The sequence below is a fragment of the Haliotis rubra genome, unplaced genomic scaffold (assembly GCF_003918875.1).
Source record: "Haliotis rubra isolate DU_JTF1 unplaced genomic scaffold, ASM391887v1 Scf2206, whole genome shotgun sequence".
Classification (NCBI taxonomy): domain Eukaryota; kingdom Metazoa; phylum Mollusca; class Gastropoda; order Lepetellida; family Haliotidae; genus Haliotis; species Haliotis rubra.
Window position 1 is genome coordinate 25652 of NW_025766233.1, and position 15129 is coordinate 40780.

General features: G+C 35.6%; 1 protein-coding gene across 1 annotated transcript; it reads left to right on the forward strand.

Annotated features, from left to right (window-relative positions):
- Positions 1-10439: 10439 nt before the first annotated feature.
- Positions 10440-14365, forward strand: LOC124277389 (serine protease inhibitor dipetalogastin-like; the record flags this gene model as incomplete). Its single annotated transcript, XM_046713063.1, has 7 exons — positions 10440-10660; positions 11051-11084; positions 11574-11695; positions 12483-12602; positions 12941-13060; positions 13265-13285; positions 14238-14365. Coding segments are annotated over exons 1-7 (766 nt in total), but the record flags the coding sequence as incomplete, so codon positions are not given.
- Positions 14366-15129: the final 764 nt, after the last annotated feature.

A 15129-nucleotide genomic window follows, 5' to 3' on the forward strand; every position in this document is an offset into this window, starting at 1 on the left:
ACACTACAACTGTGTATCCCTTTCCTCCTTTATCCACTCCATTCCACCTTACTTGTTGCCTTTACTCTCCAACAACATTGCAATTTACTACCCCTGTCACTACAACATTGTCCTTACTTATTCCCTTATCCATGCAACATTGTACCGTACCGCCCCATAGCCAGTACAACTTTGTACCTACTCCCTTATCCACTGCAACATTGTACCTTACCTACTTTGAATCAACGTTGAATTTTGGTTGTTTGGTTGATCAACCTTTCATAAACGTTGATTCAACGTTTATCATGCGCGACCAAAGAAAGTTAGTCGAGATTCGTTTAGTTGTCAACGTTGTTTCAACGTAAGGAACCAACAAATTGTCAACTAATTGTTTCCTTGGCAAATTTGATACATAATTCATATTGGTAATAGGTATCCAACTTAGCAACTATCATTTCGGAACATTATTTTCATAAAAGATCAAGATCGAGCTAGTGACAGATATAATCTTATATATTATTTGATTGTGCATCGATCAACGGACGGAAATATTACGTAAATCGCAGTTTTAGGTATAAAGTCATCAGTTATCAAATTGCATTACATTTGATATTTTCCCACAAAACTGTGAAAGTTGTATAATTCCCGACAATTTGCTTTCAAACACAAGCCAGATGTTGACCTTTCGATCGCCTCGTTTGGCCATATCGGACATGCGCACAATTATCGCGCGCGCAAAGGCAGCTGATCGTTGTCAGTTCACTTTGGCGAAGTTCAACTCAATATCGTTCTATTTTCACCATCTTCACGGCATGCTGGTGTTTATTTGGTAAGTATGTCCTTCATGTATAATGAAAACGTAGGAATGCCGTTTAAATCTAGCAGTAGCAAGAAACTCCGAATTAGGGCTCATGTTTTATCTCACAAGGTTACCGGTATGTCACAGTACATGTTTCTCAAAATTTAGTGGAAGCCCGTGTTTTCCATGAACTTGTTTTGTTATTTTTCAATATATTTGCATGCATATATTTGGCATTTTATTATATAATCGAATAAGATTTTCCTAATTCACATTGTACATAAAAATCAACATCACCCAAAGCCATACATTATGAACGATCCCTAAGGGCGGCTATACAAAATCGGATAGGATTAATCAACATTTTATATTGCTTCCCATTATTATGAACATTTGTTTGATCTATCAGTAAATGATGCATTGAGCACGCCCTGAACCCTGTCAACATATGTATATTATTGGGGGGAAGGGGTGGTGGAGAATGGCGTAAGGAAATGCAACGAAAATTTTCACTTTAAAATGTCTTGTGAAAGTCTTTGAAGGATGAAATTGTATATAATTTATTTGAACTTTTATTTATTTACAAAAAGTGTAACTTCACTAATGATTCTTTGATGGGACAATTAACAAAACTGCACCCACAGACTTTCATTCTTACACTTGTTTGGAAGGGATATGGTAATTCATGTCTCGTAAAGGTTAAAATCTTACATACAAAGAAGTAATTTTAATGTAAGGAACATTTAATTATGAAATAAGATTATTTTAATGGAATTTGCAGAAATCTCATCTTCGAAGACTGGGTGGCAGCAATTTTGTGGATCACATAAAAGGAGCAAGGCTAAGGTAACACGTTTTAACATTTCACTTGTTTCCAGTATATCCACCACAAAGTTTAAAGAGAACGATGATAATGCTCTTTCATTACCACCTGTTTTGAATATTTATGATAATGTTTGGTCTTTTTTGGTGATAAAAGTTGGTCTTTATTTTCATTTATATATTAAGGTTGATCATTTAAGAGAAAAAATTGACAATGATTTCTCCCGGAGATGTTTAGTTTAATGAACACTCCCTTGCTTGGCGCCATATTGTTTTTCGCCGTAAACAGCTGGATGCATTTTTTTTTTTAATTTTTATTCATTCCAGTGGAGCATACAGGATGGTATAATGACATTTGACGAAATACAGTAGTAGACAAACATCTCAATGAAGCATGCAGGGTGATATTTAAGTATCATTTGGTGAAGTAGTAAGACACGCTTTTCAGTGAAGCATACATGGTAGTATTTGAGTATCATTTGGTGTAATAATAAAACAATCATGACATATGGATCAACTACTAAGAGGATATAGGATGGCATAAGGACACTTGATGAAAAACAGTAATAGACAAGCATTTCAGAGAAGCGTGCAGGGTTGATATTTAAGTATCATTTGGTGATGTAGTAAGACAAACTTTCAGTGAAGCATACATGGTGATATTTGAGTATCATTTAGTGAAATAGTAAAACAAGCATGACATATGCATCAAATATTAAGAGGGTATAGTCTTGAGCTAACACATATTACACTTGATTTTCATGGAAAATCATTATACAAAAAATAGTGTAATGAAATATCCGTATGACCTAGTAACAATTTAATCCGGCCAGAACAATACTGTATATAGCGCATGCTACACTTATATAAATAAGTATTTTAATTTGAGATGTTATTTCAGTTCATAGCACACAGTATAGCTAGATATAATATAATAGGAGTAGAGCTTTTTATAGTAGTTATTAGCACTTTATAGTAGGTATTGTATCATATATTTATCTAAGAAGAATACTACAGTTTCAATTCCTTGGGCCATTTTCTCTGGAACTTTGTCATGTTATTATTTTTTTTGGCTATATATCTTTCAATTGATAGAATTGTTTTTAGTGAGTTTAGAAATGTGTCCAAGGATGGTTTTCTATCATTAATACTAGATAAATATATGAATCTTTTTCCGGCAAGAATGATATTATCAATAAAAAGGTAGCCAGTGTTAATCCCCAGTAATATAGTAAATTTTGTAAATAGGATATTAATATTAACAGTGTTTTTAATATATGTACTTAAGTCATTCAAAAGTCTGGACAATATCACATGAAACATACACATGTACAATGTCCTCAGATTCTTTTTACAGAATATACAGTGATCATTATCAATTATTTTCATCTTTACTAGTTCTTTTCTTGTGTAGATAGCTTTGTGAATGAATCTGTACTGAAAATCCAAGAGTTTAATATCCTTAGTACATTTTCTATAATTTAAGAAAATAGCGTCCCAGGGTATAGCAATATTTATCACAACTTCCCATTTTCTACACACATCAGGCAATCTATCTGATTTGATCAATTTGTCGTAAAATATTCTACAGCCTTTTGAAGGTGTAAGCAGAGTTAATATCGCTTCATTAATACCAAGATTTTGATTTTCTAGTTTATAGTCATTTAATGTGGCTTTCCATGTATTGGGAATACTACTCAAAACTCTATTGTAATCCAAAAAGGTACCTTTAACTTTAAATCTATTCTTAAAGTCATCAAAGATAGTAGTCCATCAGAGTTACATAAGTCTTTAATCTCAGTAACACCCTTATTAAACCAACTAGAGATAAACAGAGAAGAGTTAACAAATTGATGGTTTAGCCACAACGGTTCATGAAGTATTTTCTCATAGTCATGTTGATCAATTTTAAAAGATGATATATACCTCGTCCATGCCTGAAACACATCCTTCCAATAAAGGTTATCCACTTCCTTAGATAGATCACTATTAGCTCCTAATTGAAGTAATGATATAATGGGAACATTGCAAGGGTTATTGCGAGGAGCTCTACAAAGGCATCTTTTCAATGCTGTTATTTTTAGTGAATCGATGAAAGAAAGGATATCTGTCATCCTAATTCCCCCCCTCCCGGTGGTCCTTTTTTAATGTTACTCTTTTTATTTTATCGGGTTTCCCATTCCATAGAAAAGAGAAAAATTTTTGCTCTAAATCTTTAATAAAAGCATTTGGTGGATTAGGTAGAGCTGTGAAGATATGAACCAAGGAGGAAAGAGCTAGAGTTTTAATAACTGTAATTTTCCCGATAACAGTTAAATGTCTTCTTCGCCAATTTCCTAATGTATTCAGTATTTGAGCCATTCTTTTTTTTGTGTTTATGACCCAGAGGTCGTTCAACTTAGCATTTAATACTATACCCAACACCTCAAAGTTACCAGAAACCCAATCCAATATATATTCCCTACAGATAATATCTTTACTATTAATCATAGCCCCTAACCATATTGCTTTAGTTTTATCAACATTAATTTTCAATCCAGAGATCCTATAAAAAAGAGAGAGTGTATCCATAGCTGCCTTTAGACTATCCTCTGTGCCATCCAGGAAAAGCTGAGTGTCATCAGCATATTGGCCTAGTTTATATTCCTTACGGTTTAGTACAATACCCTTGATATCAGAATTCTCACGGATCATAATGCCTAGAATTTCGGCAACAAAAAGAAAAAGGTACGGTGAAATTGGGTCCCCTTGACGACAGCCTCTCGAATTAGGGAAAAAGTCAGATAAGTGGCCATTTTGAATGACACATGAAGTGGCATTACTTGTTAAAAGCGATATCCATTTGAGCATATAGTTGCCAAATCCGAACTTTTTCATAACAGAATAGATGAAAGGTTTTGAAACAGTATCAAAGGCCTTTTCAAAGTCAATTAACAGCAGGAGCCCCTTAATGTTTTGTTTTCGAGTTTCAAAAATAATGTCATAAAGGAGTCTTATATTTTCACTAATACATCTCCCTGGAATAAAGCCAGTCTGATTTTCCTGTATTAAATAATCGAGGGTACATTTTAATCTATTAGTAATGCAAGCACTAATCAGTTTATACACGGAATTCAACAGAGAAATTGGACGCCAGTTTTTTAGCAGTTTTCTGTCTTTTCCTTGCTTAGGTATACAAGTTATTACTCCCCTGTTCATAGTTAAAGTAAGATAATTATTCTTAAACACTTCATTTATATAACGAAATATCCATTTTCCCAGATCACACCAAAAGAATTTGAAAAACTCTATTGAATATCCATCAATACCGGGACTTTTATCGTTTTTCATAGATTTCAAGGCATTTAGTATTTCATTCATATTTATTGGCTCTTCTAGTTTTTCTGTCAAAGTGCTTGGAAGAACAGGCACGTTAAGTTCAGATAGTATTTCACTGTGGTCTATCTTGTTATCTTTTTCAGCATATAGATCTTGATAAAATTGTTTTTGCCTACACAAAATGTCCTTTTCGTCAGTAATTAACTCACCGTCGTCTGACAACAGACAGTTAATGGCTTTACTAGTAAATTGTCTGTTTTCAAGGTTACAAAAATATTTTGAAGGTTTTTCGCCTTCTTCCTGCCATAACATTCTGTTTCTAATTTGGATACCTTTGACCTCTTCCTCTTTGATTTTTTCAAGTTCTAACTTATATGTGGATAGATCAGATAAGAGAGCCTCATCTATATTTTGAAAGTTCCTACGGATTGTGTCTTCAGTATCAGTTATTTTGGCTTCCAATTTTTTAGTTTTTTCTTTTTTTAATTTCTTAATGTAGGAGCTGTAGGATATTGATTTACCTCTAATATTCATCAACAAAGTTTCCAGAAAGAGACAGTCATCGATATTTAAGAGCAAGTCATTTTCATCAATATTCTTTATATCTTCGGTATAGTTATTAAATGTATATTGCTGTTTGGCTAGTTCTATCTCGGTCCTTACTATTTTTATGTATTCTTTGTCTCGCAGTAAAGAGGTGTTAAATTTCCAGTAGCCTTTTCCTCTTGTGTTATTATTATTTGAAAAAGTAAGTGTTATGGTAGAGTGGTCAGATTTATAACCAGGAAGAATTTCGGTGTCTACTGTCATACAACCAACATCGTGGGAGACCAAAAAAAAATCTAACCTGGCTTGCTGTCTAGGGTTTTTTTTCCACCAAGTATACTTTCTCGTATTACTATTAAGATCACGCCAGATATCTGTCAAGTTAAGTTGATCTATTTTTTCCAAAATAATATTTCTTGCATTAGGGTTATTAATATGTTTGTAGTTCTCTAGATCTATAGTTGGGTCAAGTACCACATTCCAATCACCACAGAGCACAATTGATTCATTATCGAATGCATCAATTTGATTAAATAGATTTCTATAAAAATCTGGCGTATCTTGGTTAGGGCCATAGATAGTGGCTAGGGTTATTCTTATACCATCGATACTTATGTCAACAATGATGAAATTACCATTCTCATCTTTCTTATATTTATGAATATCGATCTCTCTATCATTGTTAAACAATATTGCAACACCTCTAGAATTTGACCGAAATGGTGATATGATACATTTCAAACCCCATTCATTCCTCATGGTATTCTCGTCTTTTTCAGAGATGTGTATGTCTTGCAGGCATATAACGGTGGCTTTACGTTTTCTCCAAATGTTCATAATCTCTCTTCTCTTTTGTTTGTCAGCTAGTCCCCTACAGTTAGCGGAAACTATTTTAATTTTATTATCCATTTTCAAAGTGAGACATGATATTTAAAAGCAAAACTGTTTTTATTGTTGTCATAGTAAGCAGTCTCATGGGGTGTCTGCTATACCCTCCTATATGCCCATTAAAATGTTTTTTAAGTTTGCTGGAAAATAAAAGAAAAAAACTTTGTAGAAAAAGGGAAATAAAAAGAAACAACATCCGTATAATGTTGTATAAGACAGGTTTGACGCTTCCGTCTATTTGCTCCTTAACCTAAAGTGACGTGGTTAGGTAATAGCAACAAGCGAAAATATAAAAGAAAAGTTCAGTGAACATCAAAGTGTGAATATGTGTAAAAGTGTTATATAACAGTCACATCTCAGAATCACAATTTCAATGGCGATATCAGAACTTATGATATCTAGTTCACTAGGAAAATTGAAAAGAAAGATCTTACAGGAATAAGGATTCATCAAGCATCAAAGAATTCGTTCCCAACGTTTGGGCCTGAGTTCATGGTTAACAAGTCTTATTTTAGACTTATCTTCGATTCACTAAAAAAATTAAGTAAAGGGTAATATAGATACAAGGATTTGAGAACTCAAAAAATAATTTCGATACCTTGGCTAGCTTCATATCAAACTAAGCATGGATTTAGGTACCAAATATCATGTAACAAGCACATCTCAATCTAACATAATGATTTCACTCATTACTTAACTAAGAAATTAGAGTGAAAGAAGATGTAAATAAGTTATAGAAGTCTCAAAGTGAATCGAAGGACTCAGTTAATATTCCTGAATAGATGAGACATGTTTTGTTTTTTTTTAAACAATGGCTTCTGTCTCTAGCAGAAACTTTTTCATAAGAAGATTTATATAATACATCAAACTGGATGTCACTAATATGAAACAAATATACGCAAGTACCACTCAGATAGGAGCATGTTCAAAATCGGCAGCACTGGATTTAGACCTTTTATGAAAGGGAGAGCGGTAATTTTCGTGTTATATGCATTATATGAGAAAGGTCCATTGTTGTTTGTGTATTTCAGATGCATAGACACAATATCTCACATTTTGGAAAATGATGTGAATATAAAGTAGTATTCATATTTCGATCAAACATGATTTCAGCGATTTATGTCAAGTTCACTAAGAGATTAAAGTGAATTATAAAGTTAATATGTAGCCATATATCTCACATTTTGGAAAATGATGTGAATATAGAGTAGTATTCATATCTCAATCAAACATGATCTCAGGTTCACTAAGAGATTAAAGTGAATTATAAAGTTAATAGTATGTAGCCGTACATCTCACATTTTGGAAAATGATGTGAATATAGAGTAGTATTCATCCCTCAATCAAACATGATTTCAACGACTTAAGTCAGGTTCACTAAGGGATTAAAGTGAATTATAGAGTTAATATTATGTAGCCGTCATATGTCCGGCTAACATAGTAATTTCACACACTTGTGTCTAATTCATTGAACAATTCAAGAGAGAAGTGATAAAAGTACAAGTAACATTTATGTCTCAGGCTAACATGATGATTCATACAACTTTTTGTGTCTCGTTCATCAAGAAGTTTAAGCGCAGGTTGATCGTGGTGATGAAAATATCTAACATGCCAGTTTGAACATCTTATATCCAATTATCTAAGAAATTGGCGTGTATAAAAGTATAAATAAGTTGTAGGAACTGACTTCAAACAACCTTTGATGTCCAAGAAGTTTAAAAGAAGGGTGATCATGGTGGTATAAGTATTATGTAGCGTCGTCTCTCAATCCAGCGTGATAGTTTGAACAACTCGTAATAGTTTGAACAACTTGATGTCTAGTTAACTAAGAAATTGGAGTGAAAAAAGATGTAAGTCTCTCAATCCAACATGATAGTTTGAACAACTCGTAATAGTTTGAACAACTTGATGTCTAGTTAACTAAGGGATTAGAGTGAAAAAAGATATAAGTATGTTATAGGACTCTCGAAGTGAATTGAAGGATTAGTTACATAATCCTGAATAGAAGAAACGTATTTTATAAACAGTGACTTCTGTCTTTAACAGAAACATTTACACAAGAGGTTACATATGATACATCAAGCTGGATGTCACTAGTGTGAAACAGTTATACATAGATACCACTCGTTTAGGAGCATATTCAAAATCGGCAGCACCGAATTTAGACCTTCTATGGAAGGGTGTACTAAGAAATTGGAGTGAAAAAAGATGTAAGTCTCTCAATCCAACATGATAGTTTGAACAACTCATAATAGTTTGAACAACTTGATGTCTAGTTAACTAAGGGATTGGAGTGAAAAAAGATATAAGTAAGTTATAAAACTCTTGAAGTGAATTGAAGGATTAGTTACATAATCCTGAATAGAAGAAACGTATTTTATAAACAGTGACTTCTGTCTTTAACAGAAACATTTACACAAGAGGTTACATATGATACATCAAGCTGGATGTCACTAGTGTGAGACAGTTATACATAGATACCACTCGTTTATGAGCATATTCAAAATCGGCAGCACCGAATTTAGACCTTCTATGAGAGGGTGTACAATATTTGTCATATTATTTACCTTATTATAAGAGAGGTCCGTTGTTGTTTATATATTTCAGATGCATAAACAAAATATCTCACATTTTGAAATGTTTTGAAATATTTAGCAGTCTTGTTATTTTGTTTTTATCAGGAAAAAATATAGACTGGGGACTGTCCTTACCGTGCCAAGGGCCCTCCTCATTCCAGAAATCCAACGAATAAAAATAACACATGTTATATATCTGACATGGTCAGAGATCGAGTGTTCAACCACAAACTAAGTGTTCTCACACACGTCCCATTTTGTACAGGGTCCCAGCATTATATAATTAATTGTCCCTCATTATAAATACACATTCCAACAGTTCAGATGGTAGGTCAGTTTATAAACATAGTTTTCAGTATTCCTGGAGCTCGTAGTGTCCATTACAGCATTACAGTGGCATTCTCCAAAAGTTACTCGGCACACAAGTTGTAGATCGTGGTTTTCACAATAATCGGAATATCCTCCTGTCCGATAACTTGCTCATGATCTTCGGCGGTATGCCTCAGTCCAGCAGTCCGTCAATGATTGGCAACAGCATATAGAGCAAGTGGTAATTCACAATGATCTAGTTTATCTAACAATAGGCGTATCGTCCAGTCCAATATCTCGCCACTGAGAATCCTTATTTTGCCTGTAGCACAGCCTGATGTCGATACCTTTCTCAACAATTTTAGTGTGCACGTTGTACTCTTTCCTCAAGAAATACGCTCTGGTAGCAAGTTTTCCACGGAACTTTTTCAGTTTGACTGGTAAGTCTGTACGAATAGAGATATGATTTTCCCGTAGCATCTGTCTGTTAGTGAATGTGGCATTGAAGACCAACTGCCTATCAGTCATCCGCACGAATTTCACAACAATAGGCAGAGGCATTTCTGCAGAGCGTCCTGTAGTTGCGTAACGTGGCAGTCTATGGATATTTACAAAATCCATTTTGTTGGCGTTCTCCACATTCATTTCCTCAAACAGTTTTTTCACTTCAGCTTCGGCATTCTTAGCGTCTGGAACCCCGTAGATTAGTAGATTTTGTTTCCGTGAGTGCATCTCAAAGACCATATCCTGTTTTTCCATGTCGTCTCGTAACTCACTAATTGTCTTTTTCAGAGTTTTGATTTCCCGGCGATTTTCATCAATGGCCTTTGAATTGAAAGAGATGGAACTGATTACCTCTGAGATTCTTGTATTTGTGTTTGTCAGTTCTTCCTGTATCATGTCCATTTTTCCCGTTAGTTTGTCCGCTAGCCTATCTATTTGGGCTGTGAAAAATGCCCTCATATCCATCGGTTCGTCCGCCATCATGGCCATGCGGTCTTCGTTTCCGGTAGTGTCGTCGTCTTTTTCTTTTGCGCAGGGTTTTTGTCTAGAAACGCCATCGGATCTAAATCTTTCAAGGCTAGTGATATTGGTTGATTGTAAGTTGTCTTTTGACTTGTTTTGGCTCCGGGTTGCTGCCATGTTTGATGATTGAAGAGGATTTAGACGGAGCGCTATCTTCACCCGTCTTAGCTGTCGCAATGCATTACCGGAAGTCCCAAAAAGCCAACGGTGGCGGAGTTTCTGTTTTGCCTCTGTGTTCCTCGATACCTTGTAACCCTCTTTTACTTCAATCTCTGTTTTACTTAGTTCTGACCAGCGTCTGTCAAGGTCAGGACTGTTGTTGTGATGACACCAACACCCCTGTCTGCGGGGACGACGGCAACACCTACACCAACGAATGTTTCCTCTCCTGTGCCGGGTAGGCATACATCATGTCAGGCCATACTACATTTACCTTATATCATGCATCACCGAGCCTTGAACTTCCCTTAGAGGAGTCAGGGTCGGCACCATATACACCTTTATTTAATTAATGCTTCTTTACCTTCACCATATCCATACCAGGGAATATTGTTTATAAAGGTGAGTATGCTTGCTTGCAGTCAAGCAAAGAAACAAAGAAGGGGTTTGTATGATAATGGAAGACATGTTACAACACTAAATCGTTGATTCATAATTTAGGTATGCAAACAGTTTTGGACATGATAAATACGCTTAAAGGTGCAAATGGAGAAACGATGTCAGACTGCAAGCAATTACAAATCCTTGTAGACGGTTCTACAATCACACTTTACTGTTGTGCTTCTAGTGCGACGAAGGCATCCGACGGAGAATGTGCCAAGGTCTGTGCCTGTCCAAAACTCTTTTTTACCAGTCTGCGGCAGTGATGGCGTGACTTATGGCAAACCAATGCCTCATGGATTGTCAAGGGTGTGTACATTTGGAATGTGTGTCTCATCAGATTAGAAACACTTTACACGGACTGAAAAAATCCGATTATTTCAATGGGATATATGTATATTCATATAATATTCACCAGATAAAGTCTTAAAGTTATCATCAAATTATCTTTTCCTTTTACCTTTGGCAATGAACTTTGTTCAGAGGTATGGTTTTTATGCTTTATGCCAAACAAGGGCCCAGGCTGTATCACTATAATGAAAAACCTGTTATAATACTAAGTCGCTTAAACATCTTTCAGGTATGTACTCAATTTTGAGATTATTAATACGTTTACAGGTGCATATATAGGAAAACGATGTCTGATTTCTAGTTGTTAAGAATCCTTGTAGATTTTCCTACAATCAAACTTTACTGTTGTGTTTCAACAGTGTGACGAAGGAATCCGATTTGGAGAATGTCCCAAGGTTTGCACCTGTCCAAAACAGCTTTCACATGTCTGCGGCAGTGATGGCGTGACTTATGACAACGAATGCCAGCTGGAGTGTCAAGGGTGTGTACACTTGGGATGTATGGTTTTAGATTACTGGGTAATATCTTAAGCTATACTAAGATAATCTCTTTGCACTGACATCGTTTATGCATGCACTTGAATGATTAATACGCTTACAGGGGCATATAGAGAAACCGATGACTTCTGGCAGTTAATAATCCTTGCACACCTTTTACAATTGAACCTTACTGTTGTGCTTTTTAAAAGGCGACGGAGCTTGTCCAAAAGGTTTGCGCCTGTCCGGAAAGTCTTTTCACCTGACTGTGGTAGTGATGGCGTGACTTTTTACAACCAATGTCTTATGCTATAGTCTCATAACCCTTGCTCTTGTACCTAACTCTGTGACTTGTGGCGACCAATACTAGCTGGAGTTTCAAGGGTGTCTACACATTTTGAATACGTTTTCTTCAGTTTAGAAACACTTTACAAGGACTTAAACACACGACCATTTCAATTAGTTAGGTGTATATTCAAATATTGTTTACCAGATATAGTCTTAAGTTGTCATGAAATAATCTCTTCCAATTCATCTTTACCATATCCATGACAATCAGTATTATCCAGGGGTATGTTTGTATGACTTACGGTAACCAAAGAACAAAACAGGGTGTTTAACACTTTAATGAAAGAACTGTTATAATATTTAATCGTTGATTCATCTCCCAGGTATGTACTCAGTTTTAAAGATGATTAATTAATACGCTTACAGGTGTGTATAGAGAAAATGATGTCAGACTTCTAGCAGTTGATTTTCCTACCATTAATCTCTAAAGTTGTACTTCAATAGTGCGACGAAGGAATCCGACGGAGAATGCCCGACGGTTTGTGCATGTCCTGATGTCCTTTCACCTGTCTGCGGCAGTGATGGTGTGACTTATGACAACCAGTGCCAGCTGGATTGTCAAGGGTGTGTACATTTAGGATGCATGTTTTTAAGATAACTGGCTAATGTCTTAAGCTATAATCAAATAATCATTGCTTTTGTACCTTTACCATATCTATGTTAAGTTACCATTTTTATTAGGTTCAGTATCCTTTGAACCTGACAAACAAAAAATCAAATCAATGGGTTATCACTATAATGAGGCAGTTGCTACAAAATAAATCGTTGATTCATCTAGGCATGTCTTGGAGATGATAAATACGCTTGCAGGTGCATATATAAAAAACCGATGTCAGACTTCTAGCATTTAAGAATGCCTGTAGACCTTCCTACAATTTAACTTTACTGATGTGCTTCAACAGTGCGACGAGGGTGTCCGACGGCGAATGTCCCAAGGTTTGTCTCTGTCCACTTATCTTTGCACCTATCTGCGGCAGTGATGGCGTGACTTATGACAACGAATGCCAGCTGGAGTGCCAAGGGTGTGTACATTTGGGATGTGTGGTTCTTTTAAGATAACTGGGTAATGTCTTAAGCTATGATCAAATATTCATTGCTCACTGACATCGTTTAGGTATTCACTTAGTCTTGGAGATGATTGATACGTTTACAGGTGCATATAGAGAAACCGATGTCAAATTTCATGCAGCTTTCTGCAATTTAACTTTACTTTTGTGCTTTAAAAGTGCGACGAAGGTGTCCAAAGCGTATCAAAGATTTGTGCGTGTCCAAAAAGTCCGTTCTACCGATCTGTGACAATGATGGCGTGACTTTTACAACCATTCCCTAATGCTATATTCAAAATTATCCTTGCTCTTGTGTCTAACCCTTTGACTTGTGACAACCAATGCCAGCTGGGTGTCAAGGGTGTGTGCATTGTAGGGCTGCAAAGATTCACCCAGACCTCGATTCGATTCGATTTTCGATATTGGACCCTCGATTCGATCATTTTCGATTCGATTCGTCACACGAGTAAAAACATCAGATTTCATTTAACTCTCAAAGAGTCGGTTTCATTAGCCTGAAATCCATCGTCGGCAATGTCGACTAACAAACAATTATCATTGGATTATTAGCCAGGCGTCGACCAATCTTGTTTCGCCTTATTTCTGCGCCCCAAACTGCTCGAGTTGGAGTCAAGATTACGTTCTGGCTGTGTGGAAATAATTTAAATAGATATTCAAATATCGAATCGAAATAGTGATAATGGTTATCGAAAATCGAAACTATAGGTGTCATATTCGATTTTCAATGAATCGAACCGAATCGTTGCAGCCCTAGTACATTGTGTTCTTCATACTAGAAAAAACTTTACAAGGACTAAAAAGGAGTGATGTGTATTTTCATATACCATCACCAGTTAATGTTCTACGTCATCATCAAACACGCTTTTCCTTTTATCTTTACCATATCCAAGGCAATGAAAATTGGTCAGAGGTATGTTTTTTAGCTTTATGGTAACCACAGAACAAGACAAGGTGTATATCACTATCATGGAAAGAACCGTTTTGATAATCGTTGATTCGTGTTTTACGTAATTTTGTACTCAGTTTTGGAGATAATTATAATGCATATAGAGAAAACGATGTCAGACTTGTACCAGTTAAATAAACCTCGTTGACTTTCCCACCAATTCTCTCTGATGTTGTGCTTCAATAGTACGACGAAGGAATCCGACGGAGGAGAATGTCCGAAGGTTTGTGCCTGTACAAAAGACCATGCACCTGTCTGTGGCAGTGATGATGACGTGATTCTTATGACAACCTCTGCCAGCTGCAGTGTCAAAGGTATGTACATTTGGGATGTGTTCTTCAGATTAGAGAAACTACAACCATTTTCAATAAATATTGTATTTATTCATAACTGGGTAATGTCTTAAGTTATTATCAAATAATGTCTGCTTCTTTACCATATATTTAGTAACAAATATTGTTGTCAACATATGTTTCGTATTGCCTCCTGTCAAACAAAAGAACAAAACAAGGTCTTTGTCACTATAATCAGAGAACTGTTACTATTGCTCATCATAAGTTCATCATCGTTGTATCTGCACTTAGTTTGGGTGATTCGACCTTTGGCGCTTAGATGCATTTGTGTTGCAGTAGCTTTTTTCCGTCTTTTCAGTGGAGTCACCACCATAGTCGGACTTGGGCACTGTGGATGAACGTGATTGAGAAAAGCTGCAAATATTCTTAAGGGTTTTGGGGGTTTTAAATGGTTATTTTCAAAGTATCACCAATGTATCATAAACTCTGATTACAAATACTGGTTTTAGAAATAATCAATAACTTACTGTTACTCCATTCTTAATCAATAGTTCAATAAACCCTTATATCAAAACGCTTTGTATACATTCGTTTTTTCTTCACCTGGAACCGAAACATACAGAGCCTACTTCGTGCACTTCAGCCGCATAAAAGACGTGTTGTTGTCAGTAGAGCACGGTAATCTGATAAGCAAAGCTGAGCATAACTCTCAAAATCATAACTCAATATTTATACAGTACCTTAGCAAATCAATAACACTACATACATTTGTCACACCGTCAACT